General features: G+C 45.0%; 1 protein-coding gene across 1 annotated transcript in view; it reads left to right on the forward strand.

The window, feature by feature from the left end:
- GMPR2 (guanosine monophosphate reductase 2) overlaps positions 1 to 14,804 on the forward strand; it is a 19,900-nt gene extending 5,096 nt beyond the window's left edge. The window contains exons 2-10 of the mRNA XM_066604040.1: positions 1,588 to 1,680; positions 8,685 to 8,804; positions 9,761 to 9,844; positions 9,965 to 10,138; positions 10,227 to 10,308; positions 11,525 to 11,631; positions 11,763 to 11,805; positions 13,313 to 13,472; positions 13,572 to 14,804. Coding sequence (XP_066460137.1) covers positions 1,594 to 1,680; positions 8,685 to 8,804; positions 9,761 to 9,844; positions 9,965 to 10,138; positions 10,227 to 10,308; positions 11,525 to 11,631; positions 11,763 to 11,805; positions 13,313 to 13,472; positions 13,572 to 13,758 — 1,044 coding nt within the window. The 5' untranslated portion in view covers positions 1,588 to 1,593 and the 3' untranslated portion in view covers positions 13,759 to 14,804. The remainder of the gene's footprint in view (positions 1 to 1,587; positions 1,681 to 8,684; positions 8,805 to 9,760; positions 9,845 to 9,964; positions 10,139 to 10,226; positions 10,309 to 11,524; positions 11,632 to 11,762; positions 11,806 to 13,312; positions 13,473 to 13,571) is intronic.
- The last annotated feature ends 6,851 nt before the right edge of the window (positions 14,805 to 21,655 follow it).

A 21,655-nucleotide genomic window follows, 5' to 3' on the forward strand; every position in this document is an offset into this window, starting at 1 on the left:
ATGAGTCAACAATTCCTCACCGTTTTCAAAATTGTCACTGACAATTAAGGCCTCATGCCCACGGCCGTGGCGAACTTCGCCAGCGGAATATTGTAGCAGAGTCCGACACAGCGCCCCCCCCCCCCCCAGAGTCCCTATACTCACGTCTCCAGGTCTGCCCTGCGGATCCCGTCTGGCGAGCCGACAGTGCACAACGACACGTAATCGCAATACTTTTGCTGTGCTCACAGCGGAAGTATCACGTGACGGACAGCTTCCATTGATTACAATGGGAGCCGGGCGCGCGTTTTCCCGCGGTAATTAGAGCATGCCCCGCTGTCTTTCACGCTGCAGAATTCCACGGTGGAATTCTGCAGCATGAACATTAAAAATGCAGAAAGATATTAAGTTTAATAGAACCTAATTGCTGCAGGATAATGACGTGGATGTCCGCCTTGTGAAACGTGGAAGAAATCCGTCAGTGGGCATTAGTCCTAAGTTTTCATTCAGGCCTCATGTCCACTGGGAAAATCAGGCCCGCCGCGGATTCTTCATGTAGAATCCGTAGTGGGTCCCTTCTGCCCCGCGGACATGAGGCCTAAAATCAATAAACTCACCTGCTCTGGACGATGCGGATCTTCCTTCCTTTGCGGCCGGATCTTCTTTCTTCGGCCCGCCAGGCACATCCGCCAGGCCGAAGAAAGCAGATCCGGCCGCGAAGAAGGGAAGAACCTCATCGTCCGGAGCAGGTGAGTTTAATTCTGGTACGGGTCTCCCGCGGATCCGGACGGCTTCCATAGGCTTCAATAGAAGCCTGCGGGAGACCCGCACTAAAATGGAGCATGTCCATTTTTTTTCCCGCACGCGGATCCGCGCCTGACGGGAAAAATGACATCCGCAGGTATTTAACTATCTGCGGGTGTCCAATGTATCCCTATGGGGCGCGGATCCGTGTGTGGGAGAAGCGCTGCGGATTTTAAGCCCGTGGACATGAGGCCTCAAAAGCTGCAAACCCATCCACACCTTGTACTGCTCTCTGCTGCAGCCCTGGATTATATCCAGTCTAGGCAATGCCCTGCCAGCTGTACAGGCTGGAATCCAGACTGCTACATTGTAGCAAACTAGTGGAGTGATGTGTGCAGTTTCTTTCTTCTTCAGGATTTCATTCCTTCAGTATTCTTTTCTTTCTCCATTCTTTTCTGTTTCTTTTATCCTTCATTGCTCTCTTCTTCTGGATCATCCTTGAGTATTAAAATGGTATTCTGGTTACAGCAAATGAACTTTGTTGTATGTGTGATAAAAAGGGATACAATTTTCCTATAAACCGTACTTTCTGTATCAGTTCATCACAGTTTGCAAGATCTTTGCTTAGTTCCAGTAAATGAAAAAAACCTCCCCTGGTCATGTGATGGATACTCTGTGTATTATAACTGTGTCTTGTAATAAGCCAATCACGCATGAACATTTTTTAATATACCAGAAGTAAAGAATGAAGGTCGCTGTTGCATGATTGCAAGCAAAGATCTTGAAAACTATCCTTTTATTTTGCAAATCTCTCTCCAGCTTCATTATATCCCCAGGGTTATATATGTCTTTATTCTATTACAGGTAATCATGCCACGAATAGACAATGATATCAAACTGGACTTTAAGGATGTTTTGCTTAGACCAAAGAGAAGTACATTGAAGTCTCGCAGTGAGGTGAGTATTTGATGTTCATTTTATTTTGATACTCCTGCAGACCTTGAGCTATCACATTACCAAATACTCACAGATATGATGTGAACATTGTATCACATGTAGCGATGTAATAAGAGGAGGGATTGTTCGAGATTCTGAAAAACATTGTTAGATGGAGCTGGGTCGGGACCCAGCCGCTAGTTTTAAGGCGTAAAATGCGTCAGTATGGCAAATAAGAAATAATTTATACAACACAGCTTAAAGAATGTAATTCTAAATATCAATTGTTCATTACAATGAATACAGTTGCAACATTTCATAAGTATCATTATATCTTAAATTACAAGTATTTATCTACTATTCTAGTTTGTTCTACAGAATTTAGAAATCAAATGACAAGTTATGTCCCTACTAGAGATGAGCGGGGGTGGAGAGCGGGGAGGGGGAGATCTCGCTCTCACTCCCCCCGCTCCTCTCCTCCCTGCTCACTCCCGCAACTCACTGCTCTCCCCCGCCGGCAGCCGAATCTTTAGAGACGAGCGAGCAGGTACTCGCATAAGGTACTACTCGCTCGAGTAATTTGCCTTAGTGAGTACGCTCGCTCATCTCTAGTTCTTACACATTATTTTTTGCAAAACCTCAAATAAATGAATTACAAAGCATTCTTAACTTATAAACCACTGGTCCGTGATAAGAGAAGCATGATACAAATGGCAAGAGATTAGAATCAGTATTTTGCGCAAACATCAAATCTATAGTTGTGCCACCTGATATAGTAGGTGATTTGATAGATACATAATTTAAATTAAAATGTATATTCATAAAGCTAATAACATGTACATTTAATCTAGCGTCTACATTAACGTCACCAAATATTATCATTGGCACATCAATATCCACCTCCATATTATCACTGATCAGTCTAGTTATTGGTGAGTATTTGATCATCGCACTGAACAACATTTCCATATCAGATATCGTCACATCAGGATGAATGTAAACACTAGTATAAATCTCACTAAACCATTGTACAACACTTCAACCGCATAAATATCACCGATACCAGTGTCAATCAGTCGTCTATAGTTGGATCAGTCGGTCACTTCAGGTTCGCATTCGGTTGAAGAGCTTATATTTCTAAAGACCGCAACACCGCCTGCTCATCTGTATCTTTTAACACCACGTTTGGTGGGTGAATCGGATTTACGCAATCAGACTCAACAATTCATTGGTGTCATCAATTCGAATCCTTCTTTGTGTGCAGGTTCATCTGGATTCATCCAAGTCTCGTTTATTGCCAAGCAATCAGATTGAATGAGTACAGAATGTGTTACGATGTCTCATGCATGCGCAACTAAGCTCTGAGCATTGAGATTGGTAACTACAGCATTTAAAATGTTTTGTTCAATCAGATCATTATCTGTTATTATTATTGCTGCCCCTCTATATGAAATTTCATACACGTTTGGTGATCGTTGGCGATTCCAATCCGGCGTACTCGTCTCTGATCTCTTTGATCGATGGTTCTTGACTAGAGATGAGCGAGCGTACTCGGAAAAGCACTACTCGCTCGAGTAATTTGCTTTATCCGAGTATCGCTGTGCTCGTCCCTAAAGATTCGGGTGCCGGCACGGAGCGGGGAGCTGCAGGGGAGAGCGGGGAGGAACGGAGGGGAGATCTTTCTCTCCCTCTCTCCTGCCGCTCTCCCCTGCTCCCCGCTGCGACTCACCTGTCAGCCGCAGCGGCACCCGAATCTTCAGGGACGAGCACAGCGATACTCGGATAAAGCAAATTACTCGAGCGAGTAGTGCTTTTCCGAGTACGCTCGCTAATCTCTATTCTTGACCTCCTGCAGCGTGATAGAAATTAAAGTCGTCTTTTGAATTAGTTACTGGCTACTCTACTCAACCCAACATAAACCAGTTGATTGTATTGTTCTTTGTCATAATCATAGACGATACAATCAAATGTAGCACCTTGAGATTTATGCACTGTCATTGCAACGACTGGGACCAGTGGGAACTGTGCACGTTTACATTTGATCGTGCCACCGAGATTGATGTTCGCTGTGCGTCTAGTTATCAATGTCCACTTCAAAGCATCATTTATGTTATCGCTGAACCTTGAAATCATGTGGCTTACGTTTGATTTGTGGCATTTGCCCAATATACCATTTAGTTTGGTAAAGATCTGAGAAATGCAAAATTCCTCTTTACACAGTCTCTGTGGATTCGTCGATCTTCTATTTCTTTCCACGTGATTTTCTTAGGGGCTGGAACGGACGTAAATGTATGCGAAAATGCATAATCTTCATCGCCATCATGTGTTGAGTGACATTAACATTTGTTTTGAACGTGCGGCACATCATAATAGATTGATGGAAAGGATAATTCCTCAGTGTGCACATTCTATATTAAACTCATCGGAGTACATTTTTGACCGGGGGCGTTGTCTGGACACCATTCTTTATACTGCAGTAGAGTGTGTTGCCTTGCGGTGAGAACCCCTGAATCAGGATCCACATTGGTGATATGTTCCTCTATGTCTTGTCGCTGTGGTAATGGCTGAACCGGCAGACGTGAAGTAGATGGCAATGTGTGATCATCTGCATAGCACCCGTCAACTTTGCTCCAATTAATCTCTATATTAAATCTGTACAACAGTTGGTTTCGTAGAAATTGGAACCAACGTTTAACTACGCTTTTCTTCACTGCGCCACGTAAGTATGTTGGTTTTTGGATTAAATATTTCTTTATCTTTACATTTAATGCTTGATCATCACTTAAATCGTGCGGTAATGATGTTATCATGGTCTGCACATCAACTGGAATATTTATAACTTGTCCTACAATCGTGTGTCCTTCATAATGCCAACTCTTCAGTTGCATGAGTGGTAGTCTCGGTGATATAAGTCGCTCTGTGGTCACATCAAGTGGTGGCAAATCTGGCTGCGGTGGGTATTGAAAGCCATTGGATTTTGATAACCGTGGTATTTTTCTTGATAATTTTTTTTCTAGAATGACTTCACAGCATGAAATCATTCATGTTGGACAGGAAACCCACAATGCAGCAATGGTAGCACGCTGCTGTTCCGCGACTACTGCTTCACGTCCTTCACAAACCAAAGTCTACCACAAACATTACACGAATATCCAAATCCATTGTTTATGAATACAGAACAGAAATTTCTGTTAGCATTGTCCCAAATTTCCGGATGTATCACATTTGGTGCACTCGCTATTGATGCTTGTGGCTCATTATCAACCTCCATGGGTTGAATTCTATCACTCAACAATGAAATCTTCATGACATCTGAAATGCTATTTGTGTTGAACTGAGCTGTAGAAGTATTTGGCGCATTCGCATCGGCCACTTGTTCACCTTGGCGGCACGATGCCTCAACTTTGAGGCGCTCCTGCAGATCCGTTGGCGTTCAGCATTGGACATCCGGGTCTTCCTGGATTCCCCATCTCTCGATCTTTCTTCCTGTTGACGCTTTCCATAATTCTTCTTATGTTTCTTCTAGGTATATTTGTACATTTTTAATTTTTGCTAAATTGCCACACATCAAAAGGCCAACATGTAAACAAGTATTAAATATTGAGGTTTTAACTAGAGATGAGCAAGCGTACTCGCTAAGGGCAAATACTCAAGCGAGTATTGCCTTTTGTGAGTACCTGCCCGCTTGTCTCAAAAGATTCGGAGGGCAGGGGAGAGTGGGGAGGAACGGGGGGGTGGGGGGGGAGATCTCTCTCCCTCTCTCCTCCCCCCCTGCTCACTCCCACAACTCACTGCTCATCCCGGCCGGCACCCGAATCTCTTGAGACAAGCAGACAGGTACTCGCAAAAGGCAATACTTGCTTGAGTATTTGCCCTTAGCGAGTACGCTCGCTCATCTGTAGTTTTAACCTATTTTATAAAGCACAAAAAGACAACACAAATGTCCCCTCAATCATCATGCTTGCACAACAGAAGCCGAAGCTAGACTAAATTAATGTGCGCCGCTGCCTCAATGACTCAAATTTGTGCTGCGATTGCATCGACCGATGACACCAAAAGTCATTCAATATCTGAAACTTGCTTTGTTTAATTCTCATCATTCATGTATCTATCATTATTAGTTTTCATGTTATTACATTTTTCATGCTCAACGTTTTTCACTTACAAAGTAAGCCATATTCTACATAAAAATAAACAAAATATAGTAGAATATAAAAATATACTTACCAGAAAAATTCCGCCCTGTGTATATACAAGACCTTGGTGACATTCTATCAAAAGTGACATAACATCACATGGTCACATTGCTGATCTGCTGTCACGGTAGGTTACATCACTATGGACAAAAGCCTTAGTTGCCTTCATCACCTGGACTTTCACATCAAGGCTACGGACACCTATATAGATGGCAGTATTCCTGTAAGTCAATGTCAGAGTTTTTAATCAAGCCTTGTAATAACAGGTGGCGCTATAGAGTCATTGTTCCATCTTCCATATGCATATTCAAATTTCCCAGAGGAGCATGCATGGCCTTATTCTTCTCAAACCTTCTAGGTGCTTTCTGTAACTATACCCTTCCTGGCCCACATCATTGGCCTCTCCATAACCAAGCCAACAACCTACTGCACACTGCCGAGGGCCAAATCCCCGAAACAGTCTGTCTGTGTATGGTTAGATATCCCTTCTAGAGAAGACTTTGGCTTATATTCCCAGTTCTTGCTACTAGGCTTGTTAACAGATCAGACGTTGACTTGTGGGAATGCTGCCTTCCAATAGGTGGTGCTGTAGAGGCATTATTCCATCTCCCATATTCATATTGCTTGTAGTCCTGTCCTGTTACTTCTAGTAGGAGCAAGCTAAAAGGGGAACACAGTTAATTTATTACCTTGTAAACATTGCAAAATTTGTTGCTACATGATGATAATGTGTATTAATTTGAGTTTATCGTCTATGTCACAGATCGACATGATGAAATTCCAGTCTTTTCGCAACTTTCTCAGATAGTCATTTATGTCGTTGCAGTTCTATGCTCTTAAAGGAAACCTGTCACCTGCCATAAGCAACATATACTAAGTTATGGTGCTGTTAGACAAGGGGACAGGGAGCCAGGTACTATATTTTTCATACTCCCCGCTTCCTGGTGCCCGCTACTAAAGTCTGCTGGCCGGCTGAATATCCAACTCTTTTGAGAGTCCTGTGTGCATGCGCTCCCCTACACAAGTCTATGGGAGAGCGCACACAGGACTCTGAAAAAAAACTGTTTTAAGACAGGCACACGACCCTCAGCAGCGGGAACCAGGTGAGTATAAAAAATCCAGCACTGGCTCCCTGTCATCTGCTTTAATATCACCATAAGGCCGCCTGCACACGAGCGGGTCGGATCCGGCAGCGAGAATTCTCGCCGCGGGACCCGACCCGAGAGCCTGCAGGGACGAGCGCAGACCGGAGCCGGCGGCCGGGTGAGTGCTTGCCCCGCACAAAAATAGGACATGCCGCGGTTTGTTTGCCGCGCGAGATTTCGCGCGGCCAAACCGCGGCCGTCTGCATAGGAGTGCGTATTGTAATGCACTCCTATGCAAACTTTCAGTGGCGGAAATCCCGCGGGAAATCCCGCTGCGGGATTTCCGCCCGTGTGCAGGCGGCCTAAGTTAGCTTATGGTGCTTTAGGCAAGTGACGGGTTCCCTTTAAAGAAAGGTGTTGATTGCTAGTAAAAAGTAGCATGGTGGTATAGTAGTTAGCACTAGAGCCTTGGAACTTGAAAGTCCTGGGCTCATATCTCACATGAGTGATGGCTGCATTGAGTTGTGTTTTCCACTATGTTCATGTATCTTCTGGGCACTTGAAACTTCACTCTAAAAGTATACAGCGAGTCATTTTCCTTACCACATGGAAGCTGAATAAATCAGGTTTCATCACCAACACAGAAGGGGGTTCTTTACTGTAAGAGCAGTGAGACTGTGGAACTCTCTACCTGAGGATGTGGTGATGGCAAAATCGGTAGAGGAGTTTAAGAGGGGACTAGATGTCTTTCTAGGGCGCTACGATATTACAGGATATAGACATTAGGTGACCAGCGGGGCTCTTGATCTGGGTCTTGGAGTTAGGTAGAACTCAAACTTTGATCCAGGGATTATTCTGACTGCCATTATGGAGTCGGGAAGGATTTTTTTCCTCCAAATGAGGTAAATTGGCTTCTGCCTTGTTTTTTTTTTTTGCCTTCCTCTGGACCAACAAGGGTAGGTAGAAACAGGCCGAACTAGATGGACATTGTCTTCATTCAGACTAACATACTATGTTACTATGTAAAAACTTAGTGAAAGTGACTTTCAAGATTCCTAGCTGAATGCAAATGATTAGAGTCAGTGGAGATTCTTGGAGCATTCCTCTCCTATCTCGATCCCTACTTATGAGCCTCCTCACATAGTTACCTTATAAGTGCAGTGTTCTGCCAGTCACTGGCAGTAATCTGCTTTGCTATTCCCAGAGATCACCCACTATCCTAAATGCTGTTTCAGTAGTGTAGAGAATAATCAGTCCCATGCTAAAGAAAATGTACATGTGAAATAATAGAAAGATAGCGACTGCTGGGGTGTTTTCATAACATACAGGGTTAGTGGAATATATATATTTATAATATAATATACACGCACACAGATATGTATGAAGTGATTTTCAAAATGAGCCAAGTCACAAGGAATTGCAACTGTTTTTGCTACACGGACATGACTTATATTGCTCAGACAGCCTTATTAAATAATGGGATATAACTCGCTTGCTTAAATATTGCCTTGTAGACATGTAAACAGAAGCAGAGCGATTCATATGGTATCACAAAACACAAAATCTTTAAAAGTGGACTTGACTCATTTTCGAAAAAGCCTCCTCGTATGTACACGCCCCGCGTCTGTTATTGCTTCACCGACTTTTCTAGGTCATCGAGATTACATGTTGATTTCAGGATCATTTTTTACTATCACGTGTGTTTATATTACTCTTATTATATTTACTATTATTTTGTCCCCAGGTGGAACTTTCTCGTTCCTTTACATTTAGGAACTCTGGTCAAAGCTATGAAGGGATTCCAATCATTGCTGCCAATATGGACACAGTGGGCAACTTTGAGATGGCAAGAGCACTGTGCAAGGTGAAGAGGTGTCTATGATAAAATAAAGATAGAAGTCAGGGTTATTATATTGGCAGGTATTCAGTTCAACCACTAGAATCCGCAGTGTTGTTGGGTTCGTCCTTATGATCAGGTCGTGTACGTATACACCGTTTCCCAGTCCGTTAACCCTTTCAATGTTGGGCATATTGTGGTTAGGATAGGTTAACTTTTCTATTTGTGGTTTGATTTGTAGTGAGGTTGTAGTAAGCTACATCTTGGTTGCTTATGTGACATTGAGAGCACCGGATGTAGAACTGCAGATAATCCTCACATCAAAATACTAAAGATGACCTGTCTGTGCGTGAGTGAGTAGCGAGTGGGTTTGGGAGTGACTTACCTGCTCTGCCCCTCATCACGACGATGACATCATCAAAGGTCCTTTATTCCCAGTGAGGGAGTTACATGCTCTGCCCCTGATCACATGATGGTGACATCATCACAGGTCCTGTACGCACACGGCTGCTGTCCGGCTAGGTGTTTGTTAGTATTCCATAGCAAATCAGATTGCAGGGGGTTTGTAGTCCGCCCATAATCTGCACGAGGATGCAGGACCTGTGATGATGCCACCATCATGTGATCAGAGGTGGAGCATGTAAATCATTCACTCGGGATGATTGTCACCATCATTTAATCAGGGGTGGAGAATGACGGTGACATCATCACAGGTCCTTCATCTCCAGTGCTGTGCTGCTTCTGATCCCTGTTGTATGGGATGAACAATGTATGTAGCAGTGCTGTGTCTGTGTGACGTGCATGTAGCAGAGCTGTGTGGCGCAGTGCTTCACCAGAAACACTGGTACTATAATTTCCTAATAATTACTAGCATCTTAGTACAGGTGACTGGCACAACTATGTGCAATATTATAAGAGTGGTTAGGATGTTTATACTGTAAAGGCAAAATTTCACATTATTCTTAACTTTCCTCTCCTTTCAGTTCTCTCTCTTCACAGCTATACATAAACACTATTCCGTTGAAGAGTGGAAAGCATTTGCTGCCTCCTCTCCGGAGTGTCTTGCTGTAAGTATCCATTTTCTGTAGTTTACATAGAGCATTGTGTACTCTTTCCAACGTGTTTTCTCCTCTAGTCTTCTATTAGACATCTACTTTTCCTAACGTGATATCCTGCATGTCCCACAGAATGTGGCGGTAAGCTCTGGTACTGGCCAGTTTGACTTCCAGCAATTAGAAGACGTTTTAATGGCCGTCCCTCAGCTACGTTACATCTGCCTTGATGTAGCTAATGGATACTCTGAGCAGTTTGTCCAGCATGTGAAAGACGTACGAGCCCGGTTCCCCAAGCACACAATCATGGTAAGATCATACATCGTGGTCTTATATGTCTTATGACAGGCCTTTATTTTTCTAGTCTTACATTTAGCGACATGTTTTCTGTCTTCAGGCTGGGAACGTTGTAACCGGAGAAATGGTGGAGGAATTAATCCTTTCAGGCGCAGATATCATCAAGGTTGGAATAGGGCCAGGTACTCTCGGTTTAATTTTCTAAGGATGAAAAATTGAAATCACTAACAAAAAGATCTTGACGCTCCAAGAAATAAAGACAATGGTGCTGAGAAGAATAACATTGCTCTTGGCCCACAAGTGTTTGGTTTTTTTTCTTTGAAATTTATAGCTTATATTAGGTCTCATTCACATTTGCATCGTGGAGTCTCTACTGCATGCTGGGCTATATAGTCTGGTAAAATGCCAGACACCCATTGTAGTCAGTAACGTCCTCTGGTGCTATTGGTGACTGACATATTAACCCTTTCCAATCCACTGTCTGACATTTCAATACATTACGATTTAAGGCTGTACAGCTGCGATGTTGGAAGACGTCCGGGGTTCTCTTACTGTATATTGTCAGCCTCTCTGCTGTCAGAGCCTATCCAACGTGTCACCTCACGCAGTACTCACGTACAACAGCCAGGTTAGCTATTTCCATAATCCCAGCAACATCCGGCTGTAGCAAATGAGCTGGTATAATCCAATAATATAAGGGCAGATTGGATGGACCATGTGATCTTTTACTGCAGTTTGCTATATATGTTTCTATGGTTTTCCCATCTCAACCATGTTTGGCATAGTCTGAGACACACCCCCTGTCTCACCATTGGTTCAGGCTGCAGTGGTCCTAGACTGTTTCAAGTTAGGCATTGTAGCAAACCTCCGGTCCCAAATCACAGCACTGTCCTAACAGAGCTGAGCTAAAAAGAAAAGAAGCAAGATATTCAGAAGAATTAATAGCAGGTACTCATCCGCTGTAGGTACTGACTTGTACATCAATTTTGAGCTCCTGACTGAAAGGTCGTTTTAAGGCAGTGCTTCCGGTATTTGTCAGTATTTGTTTACACGTGGACAGCATGTGATTGCTTTAGCCAATCAGTGGTCATCGCAGTCACATGCTCATACTACTGGCACCAACACTCAGCAGTGGGAACCATGATGCCAGGACTATGGCATGTGACCTTTACGGTCACTGATTGGCTATAAAGGCCATCAGCAGTACGAAACATAACTTCTGCCCACATGTAAACAGACACTGACAGAGCTGCTGCGCTGGATCGCCGGGGTAAAGAACAGGTGAGTAGTATTTGTTTTTATGTTTTATCACATTTGCAGGGGGTTTGATTTAAAGTCAAATAACCCCTTTAATATGTGTTGTGTCAGTCTCTCACATTTTCATTCAACTTCATTTAGGTTCTGTCTGCACCACCCGCAAAAAGACAGGAGTTGGATATCCACAACTTAGTGCTGTGATTGAGTGTGCAGATGCAGCACATGGACTGAATGGCCATATTATATCGGTTAGTATGCACATACTTGACCATTTGTATATGTACTTTTTATATATCTAATACAATTTTGTAAGAGCTGAGAGTGCACTGAGGTGAGAAGCTATACACAATTATGAGCTGCATGATATTTTCTGTTTTAGGATGGGGGTTGCACTTGTCCAGGGGATGTGGCTAAAGCTTTTGGTAAGTTTCTAATCCTGGGGAGAGGATTCTCCTAATAAATAGTTGCTTATGTACATATTTATGTCCTAATTTTATTTGCTAGCTAAACATGTATGATTTTACTTTAGTGGGTCCTTCCCAGTACTAATCTTATTAGGATGTAATATTTTGGAAGACAAATGCTGTCTAACAAGTAGGTTAAGCTTTTGTTAATGTTTAACAATTGATTGATTTAAACTTTTGGTTATATTACATGTTATAAAATATAAATAATATTTTTTGTTGGACGACCCCTTTAAATCTCCCCTTCCCCCTTCTGTTCCACTGTACTGCCTAATACTATAACCTCCACCTTTATGAAATCCTGGCAACCACCATTTAAATTCTGTAATCTTCAGGATCCACTCACCAGTGAACCTTACCTCTCTATCCCAAGCACCACTTCTTATTACCTCTGTTGAGTTAAACACTACTACACTTTATAATTAGCCCAACTTCCTTCTCTAATGTAACCATTTTTGAATGTATTCTCTCCAAAGTTATCCTCAAAGAATCTTATTTCCCTAATCTACAATCTTATTAATTCTATGGTTTCAGCACCTATGGTTGGTCCATGAAAAATATTGCTTATAGTGAATTCCAGCTGTTAATTCTAATATTTATACATACAGATTAACTATTTACGCATATTAAAAATTATTTATTTATTAATGTTAGAATACCGCCACCTACTGTTTCCATTCCATGTCCATCTCTGTAATTATCCCAAGGTGGTCACACATGCTCAGTCTTTCTTCTCTCTTTGCTCCACTGGGAATGTGAAGGGGCTCCTGGTTTGGTGAGCGGCTGCTTCTGAAGTTGCTGCGTCTTCCCTGCTCGTCAGAAGAGATGCTAAGCAAGTCCAGTAATGCTGTCTCACTCTCTTATCACTTGCTCAGCATCTCTTCTGACCATCTCTTCTGCTCTCTTATAGCAACCCTCCAGGCCTGGAAAAATTAAGATGGCCACACCAACTTTTCTGACTATCTGATGCATACTGTGCATTAATCTGCATCATTAATAAGACACTACACCTGCTTTTATGAACCAGTGCTGCCTACATGAGCAGTGCTGGTCAGTCAGATCAGCATGCATTGCCTTATGGTCCTTTTACACGGGATGTGCTGTTAGACAAGAGCGATTTATCATTGGCATCGCTCATAGCCCTGCCAAAATAGAGGCGGAGCGGCCGGGGATCTGCCTCAATTTACAGTAAGTAGGCAGTCTTTCAGAAGTGAATGACTTCTATTTACACTAAACGGCACGTTATTCAGTTTTCTGCATGCAGAAACTGAATGACTAAACAATTCTTGCATGTGTTTACATGGGTCAATTCTGAACGATAACGTCCCGTGTAAAGGGGCCAAATCAGACATACTATGCACAATGTGCATTGAGTAGTCAGAGAAGCGGTGCAGCTATCTTCGTTTCTCCAGGCCTCGGGTGGGGTAGGGTTCGTTTTAATGTTGTCCATGTTTTCTTTTTTTAGGAGCTGGAGCTGACTTTGTGATGCTGGGGGGAATGTTGTCGGGGCACACCGAATCTGGGGGGCAAATCATTGAGAAGAATGGAAAGAAGTATAAATTATTCTATGGCATGAGCTCAGAAACGGCAATGAAGAAGCATGCTGGCGGGGTGGCAGAATACAGGTAGTTATTACGGCATTCTTTTACTACATTGATTTTACTCTGGAACCCCACGTTTACAGCTGTGCAACCTTCTAAATATACTTTATACCATTTCACTAGGGCTTCGGAGGGAAAAACTGTGGAGGTCCCTTACCGAGGGGATGTGGAAGATACTATTAAAGACATACTTGGAGGAATTCGTTCTACCTGCACCTATGTAGGAGCTGCCAAGCTAAAGGAGTTAAGCCGAAGGACAACTTTTATCAGAGTGACGCAACAACTTAACCCCATATTTAGCAACCCATGACACTCATCTATTCCATTCGTTAGGTGATTCTTAATTTAAAGGGAACCTGTTTCATTGAACATGCTGTTCTACCTATGTGCATAAGAAGTTGTGCTGATAGATGTGTTGAAAAATGTTCAGTATAATATAATTATTTTTTATTTTAAATGTCTTCTCTGTGTGGACTGATGTCCAGTGGGTGGTCTTACTGAATGATTGTTAGCCGTCTCCGTGTGAGTGTGCATGCAGAGATAGTTGTCAGTCGCTGAGTCGGACCGCCCCCTGGACTCCTAAGCAATAGTGAGCTGATGTCCAATGGCTGGTCTTACTGAATGATTGTTAGCCGTCTCCGTGTGAGTGTGCATGCAGAGATAGTTGTCAGTCGCTGAGTCGGACCGCCCCCTGGACTCCTAAGCAATAGTGAGCTGATGTCCAATGGCTGGTCTTACTGAATGATTGTTAGCTGTCTCCGTGTGAGCGTGCATGCAGAGATAGTTGTCAGTCGCTGAGTCGGACCACCCACTGGACTCCTAAGCAATAGTGAGCTGATGTCCAATGGCTGGTCTTACCGAATGATTGTTAGCCGTCTCCGTGTGAGCGTGCATGCACAGATAGTTGTCAGTTGCTGAGTCGGACCGCCCACTGGACTCCTAAGCAATAGTCAGCAGAGATTTAAATCAGTAAACTGCATGTTTTACAGAATCATTTGCTACCAAATATGCAGATTTGTTCCGCTCCTCCTGCCGCAGCAGATAGGATGGCATGTTCAGTTGTGACAGGTTCATGTCTTTTAACCAAATCTTATATCTGATGCTGCTGATAATGCACATATATCCATATTGCTGCTTGCCTATTCATTGGCCCACACACTCTTGCATTCAAACTCTTGCTAACCATTTCCATAATCTTAACTACATTGTAGGTTTCTTAGATGTAACATTCCAGTGCAGCGGCCAGTTTGTACTGCTACTTGTTATCCCTGCAGTATTGTTTGTTTGCTTTATGTGCTTTAAATGTTAGATTTTATTTAAATCTACATTTTAATTAAATATTTTTATTTCTGTAAAGGTGCACAAGGACACGTACTTTCTTTCTAGTGATTGGATTCTTTAATTCTACTTCATTCTCTTGTTTTGAAATCAGATTTTGTTGACATGGATCTAAAGTAAGATAATGTGGATTTGTGAAAATACAAAAAGCTACATACAGGTGCAATGCTATCCCCATTGCAGGGGTTTTAATGTATGTTAGCAGCAGAGTGGATTACTCTCTTGTCTTCAATCCAAAAACCATGGAAGAAACAAACGGAGTCATTTTTCAGCAACAGAAATCCCTCTGGCATTATCTGCTACCCCATGTGAGCTTGTAGCATTTTGGCTCCCAACAAGCCTTTCGCAAGCAAGTGCCCACTGATACAAATCACCTCTAAATAGTGTTACAAATGGATTCATTAATTAATCAGTGACATAAGCATATTTCAAATATGCAAAAGTTATAAAAGAAGTAACATTTCCCACTACTTACCAGCTGGTGGCACTGTTATCACATATATGCACCACTAATACTATAACGGTAATGATAGAAATTAGCTGATTCAACTCATTGACAAAAATCTCTCAAGTATTTTACAATTACCGTAAGACCTTGCTCACACGAGCGTGGTTAGAAGCGGAAAAAAATCGCACCTATACTGCACTAAAAATCGTGAAGGGCACTTTTTCACACGCAGAAGACCCGAGCTTCGCGGGCGTGACAATTGCCCATTCAGTGGAGCAGCGTGTTGTTTTAAAAAAAGCGCAGCTGCTCTAGGAGGAGAGAGAGAAGCAGCCCTGCAGGGCTTCAGGATTTCCACATAGCAGGGAGAGAGAGAGAGTGGGGCTATGGTGGATTATTGGGGGAAATCCCCAATAGCCCCACTCTCTCTCTTCCTGCTATGGATTAATCCCCCACAGCTTCGCTGTCTCTCTTCCTGCTATGGGGATTAACTCATAGCCCTGCTCTCTCTCTGCTATGGAATAATCCCATATAGCCCCGCTCTCTCTCCCTGCTATGGGGATCTCCGAGGGATATCCCCATAGTGCAGAGAGGGGGTGGAGCTACAGGGGATCTCCAAGGGATATACTGATAGTGCAGAGGGAGGGGTGAGGCTAGAGGTCTCCTGCCTGGGATTTCCACATTGTAAGTTGAGAGATGGTGGGACTAAAGGGAGGATCCCTTTAGTTCCGCCCCTGCTCTCAGGGAAGCCCTCTTACCCTGTCCCCCTCTCTCTCCCCGCTATGGGGAAATCCCTTGAGGAACCCGATGCTGGGGAGAAAGATGGATGGATTCCCCTAGTGCCCCCGCTTCTGGGGAATCGCCCAACAGCGGGGCTGCAGGAATTCCCCACTGCTTACAGCAGGACATTTTAAACTACCTGCCCAGAAGCACATTTTAAATGTCTGCTGTATCCTTTGGAATTGCTGCCTTGAGGGAGCTGATGAAGTTCGCAGATGGCACTGTCATCGTCTTGGGAGGTGACTTTACCCTGGCGGTAGATCCAGAGCAAGACTCGTCGTCTGGTAGGTCCTCAGTCTCACGGGCAGCAACTCGGTCCCTGCTGAGGGAGTTGGGGAACATGTACTTGGTAGACCTGTGGCGTCTGTTGTATTTGGGCATCAGGGACTACACCTTCTACTCAATAGCCCACAACAACTATGGCAGGCTAGACTACATTTGAGTCTCTCATGCTCTTTTAGACTTTGAGCCTGTTTGTTCATTCGGGCCTTTCATTTGGTCTGATCATGCCCCGGTATACGCCGATTTCGACGGTCTCCAAGGAGACTCCTGAATGCGAGTTTGGAAACTAAACGATAATATTCTAAAAGACCCTCAATGTGTCCAAGAAGTTAAAACAGCCTTAGCCAACTTCATGAAAGACCATCAAAACGACTCTACATGGGCCCCCCTCAAATGGGAAGCCTTGAAATGTGTCCTAAGGGGTACCTTGATTTCCCAAGGGGCTAGATTAAAAAAGGAACCTTCCAGGGAATTAAGGGGTCTGCTGTTATTACTGCAAGAGTGCAAGATAGCAAACAAGAGAGTCCCCAGCGACGTCCTATGGGCAGAAATCTCGTCATTGTGTCAAAGAATATTGTCAATCTTAGACCAGAGGACACTGGCCTTCAGAGACAGGATCCACAGGGAAGCCTACAAGGTCAGGGATAAATGCGGATGCAGGCTGGCACGCTCGCTTCACCTTAGAACCCCGCAGACGTTTGTTCTCAAGATTCAGAGAGCCAGGGGGGAGGCCGCGATCTCCACAAGAGATATTCTAGAGGAATTTCGCCTTTATTATGAGAAGCTTTATAACATAGAACAGACCCCCTCGGCCGCTGACAGGGAAAGAGAGGAGGAAAGGGCTTATCTGGAGGAGTATGGCCCAGGCCCCCTGGGAGCGGAGGAGTCTGAGGCCTTGGAGCAGGACTTTTCTTGTGAAGAGATTGCAGAGATATTTAAAAACCTCAAATTAGGCAAGAGTCCAGGCCCGGAAGGGTTTTCGGCTAGATTTTTTTTAAGCTCATTGGGGAAGAATTGACTCCTCTCCTAACACAAGTATTTAAGGAGGTCTCCCGGGGGAGTCCCCTCCTGCCTCAGGCTCATTGTGGTAATCCCGAAACCAGGGAAGGACCCATTCTCCTGTGCCAACTGCAGGCCTATTTCCCTGATAAACATAGATGTAAAGATGTTAGCAAAACTCATAGCAAATAGACTTAGCAAACATATCCCAGGCCTGATCCATAGAGAGGTGTGATTTGTCCCCGGTAGGGAAGCCAGGAACAATACCATTAAATCTATCTCCCTGGGGGGCGTGGCTAGCTAATGGAGGACTAAGACGCACGTCTGCCGAGCTCCCTGCTCCAGCCTGCTAAAAACAGCACCCAGACCCACCAAAACCCACAAAACTCCTACCTGATGGCGAAGGGAAAGAAGAGGGACACTCCAGGAGGGAGCCAAAAGACACTGGTGGGCTCATTTACGGCGTTTCTCCGCAAGTCAGCGGCCCGAGACGCACACGAGGAGGCCTCAAGATGGCGCCGGAGCGAAGCATGAGGGAGAAACCCTCAGTAGATGTCGGCTGGAGGTTCCGCGCCCGCTCGGCAAGTCCAGCAATTGGCAAGGATGCCTGCACGGGGGCGACCTCCCCTGAAACCGGTGGCAGCGGCCTCATAGGATGCGAGGGGGAGAGAGAGACAGAAGGGCCGGGACAAGAGTTAGTGTCCGCCGGCATGGCAGAGCACAGCGCCGGACCCCTCCCCCCCGAATACTACACGCTGAGGGCAGTGGAGGAGAGCCCGAGATCTCCCAGCATAGCACAGCAAATGGAGGACAGCGGCTCCCCTGCGGAAGCACCCACAACACCACACAAGGTTTGCAGGGTATAGCAGCAACAATTAGTAAAGGACAAGCAGGAGCTACAAGCTCCACCACAAAGGGAAGGCTCCCCCCATGAATCCCCTCAGGCAGTGCAACACCCAGAGGGGAAGCAAGCCCAAGATCGCAGTCAAGAGGCAAAACTACTGCATACCCCTCTCAGCCTGCTATCACGAAACCCAGGCAGAGCACAGCCACAGAAGGGGTCAGAGGACTGGGAAAATCCCCTAGAGGAGCCCAGGAACAAAAACCCCTCTCCATCCCAGCCAGAGAGCGAGGACAGGAATCGAGCCGCAAAGGGCCAGAACCATTGCCCAACACAAGGGGCCACAGGCACATCCTGGCTTCCGCTGCCGCAGCGTACCTCATACAAGCAAGGTGAGGGAAACTCAGCCTCTCATGAAGGAGACCAGCTGATGGTCAAGAAACCCCAAGACAGGGCCACGGACTCGCAGCACCAATTGACGACACCAGACAGTCGCCCCAGCAGTCCATCCGCCCCCCCACTACTGCCACCAGCCATGACACAACAACACGAGCCATTCAACCACATAAAAAGAGAGAAGAGTGGGACTGGAAAGAACGACTGAGAGCCATGCCAACCAGGCAAGAAATGGATACTTTATTTCACCGGATGGAAACGGAACGCAAAAAAGATGTCGCAGCTCTTCATCAAGAGATCCGCCAGAGATCCAAAGAGTAGAGATGATGGAAGAAGCACAAGAGAAAATAGTAGAAACCATCGATGCCTACACACAAGAACTGCATACTCAATCCCAACAAATTTCTGACTTGTTTGCTCTCGTCGATGACTTGGAAAATCGTCACAGAAGAAACAACGTGAGAATTAGAGGTCTGACAGAAGAGATCGAACCAAACCAGCTTGAGAAGTGGACACGGGAATTCTTTAACAATATCCTGAAAAGACCGGCAGACACAACTATGGAAATGGACCGGATACATCGCTCCTTAGGCCCAAAGCCAACAGACCCTAACAGACCAAGGGACGTTATCTGTAGAATCCATTTCTACAAAGACAAAGACTTAATTCTGCAGAAAACTCGAGCACTAAAAGAACTGACATTTAGAGGAACCAAAATTATGATCCTACCGGACCTCTCCAGACGCACCCTACAATTGCGCAAAGCACTGAAACGCCTACTCCTCTTACTTCAGGAAAGAGACATTCCCTACTATTGGAGTTTCCCATTCCAACTTATTGCCAGGAAAAATGGAAGACAAGCAAGCTTTAGAGGCTTGGGAGACCTCCCAGGATATCTCAGCACACTAGAACTTCCCTCTGTGGCGCTCCAGGACTTGCCAGCCTCATGCACCTTACCGATTCCGCCTCCAAGACACTCCTGGCAGACCGTAGAAAGGCAGTCAAACAAGCAACACAAAGCCTCATGCCGAAGAGTGACAGAAGACTCTAGAAGTCCAGCAGGAGACTTACTCAGGACGGTGTCCTCATTAGAGAAAAGCGTTTCCTTTCCTTTCTTACATAACTAACTTTGTTTAGTGGGATGGGCCTCTGAGCAGCGGGCAGCTGCAGTTTCTGGAAAAGTTCATACTTTAGCATAGGAGCAGGCGGGGGGTGGGGAGTCTTCACGGGTTACCACTTACCCAATTAAGTTAGACAGCCTAGTTAATAGCTGTTATTCGCCTAGATTAGGCAGATTGTAGTTTGAGTTAGGGACCGCAGGTCCTACTTGTTTTGTTTTTGTTATTTGGTTATGTCCATCCCTACCCCTAGTCAGGTCGCACCCACCCTTCCCTTCTCACCCCCTTGTGTTTTCCCTTACCTACCCCACTCGTGCTCATAGGGTGTGGAGAGCAAACCTAGGCCGCAGATCCTGGAGCAGTGGTCACCATGGCGACTTTAAATTTCTGCACGTTCAACGTCAAAGACCTGAACGTTCCCCCAAAAAGAAAGCAAATCCTCTACCATCTTCATAAAAAGAGGATCATTGTGGCCCTACTTCAGGAAACGCATTTCAAACTGGAAGGAGTCCCAATATGCAAATCACAAAACTATCCACACTGGTTTCATGGGCCCGACCCGTTGAGGAGAGCGGGTGGAGTATCTATCACACTTCACAGGACACTACAACACCAGGTGGTCTCCTCTTGTGTAGATTCCTTTTCCTCAAACTAGAAGCGATGGGTACCATATTAACATTTGCCAACGTTTATCTCCCCAACCAGAATCAGACTTCACACGCTTCCAGAATCCTCAGAAAATTGTCAGAGTTTGCAGACGGTTCAAAGATTATCCTGGGAGGAGATTTCAACCTGGTGTTGGACCCCGTCCTAGACACGTCCTCCGGTAAGTCCTCTGTCTCCCGAGCAGCATTACGGTCCCTTAGAAAAACATTAGACTCGCTACACCTGGTAGACCTGTAGCGTATACTCCACCCAGGAGTCAAGGACTATTCCTTTCACTCTGCAGCACATAACTCTTACAGCAGAATAGATCTTATTATGGTCTCCCAGGGTCTCCTGGATTGCTCCCCCAGCTGCTCACACGGGAACTTTTTGTGGTCGGGCCATTCCCCAGTATTCGGAGGGTTGGCTCCTGGGAAAATAACACAGAGGGGTCGCACCTGGAGATTGAATGACAACCTCCTCAGAGACCCTATCTGCAATTCAGACATCAGGGGGAAAATTCAGGGCTTTGTAGAATTCCAATGGAATGACTCTACCCTGCCCCCCGTAAAGTGGAAAGCTCTAAAATGTGTTTTGAGGGGTGTCCTGATCTCCCATGGTGCACGCCTCAAAAAGGAAAGATCTGCCACCCTAAATGCCCTCCTGACAGAATTAAACATCAAAGAGACAACCAACAAATGCCAATAATCAGACACACTCAGGGCCCAAATCTCATCCCTCAGACAGCAGATCTTGACTATCCTTGACCAGAGATCCCTAATATATAGAGATAAATTAAGAAGAGGATCATTCGAATTTGGCGACAAATGTGGCAGTTGGCTGGCCAGAACCCTACACCCGAGAGCGCCACTAACCCATGTCCCTAAAATACAGTCACGCAGGGGGCATCTGGTTCATAAGACAGAAGATATCCTGGAAGAATTCAGGATCTTTTATAGTAAATTATATAATATTGAGCCTGGAGCTGAGCCAGCCAGAAATCCAGAGATAGAGGCCTACCTTGTGGCTAACGCCCCAGGGAAACTTTCAAACACGGAGAAAGAGGACCTGGGGTTGGACTTTACCACCCAGGAACTATCCGAGATAGTCCAAAATCTGAAAGTAGGCAAGAGCCCAGGGCCAGACGGGTTCACTGCCAGGTTCTATAAACTATTCCAGAAAGACTTGTCCCCCCTGGCCTTAGAAGCGTTTAATGCGATTAGCAGGGGTCAGCCCTTCCCCTCGCAGGCGTTACAAACCCACATAACGGTCATCCCTAAGCCGGGCAAAGATGCATCGGTCTGCGGGAACTTCAGACCCATTTCATTAATTAACCTAGATGTCAAACTGCCAAACTAATAGC

The sequence above is a fragment of the Eleutherodactylus coqui genome, chromosome 5 (assembly GCF_035609145.1).
Source record: "Eleutherodactylus coqui strain aEleCoq1 chromosome 5, aEleCoq1.hap1, whole genome shotgun sequence".
NCBI lineage: Eukaryota > Metazoa > Chordata > Amphibia > Anura > Eleutherodactylidae > Eleutherodactylus > Eleutherodactylus coqui.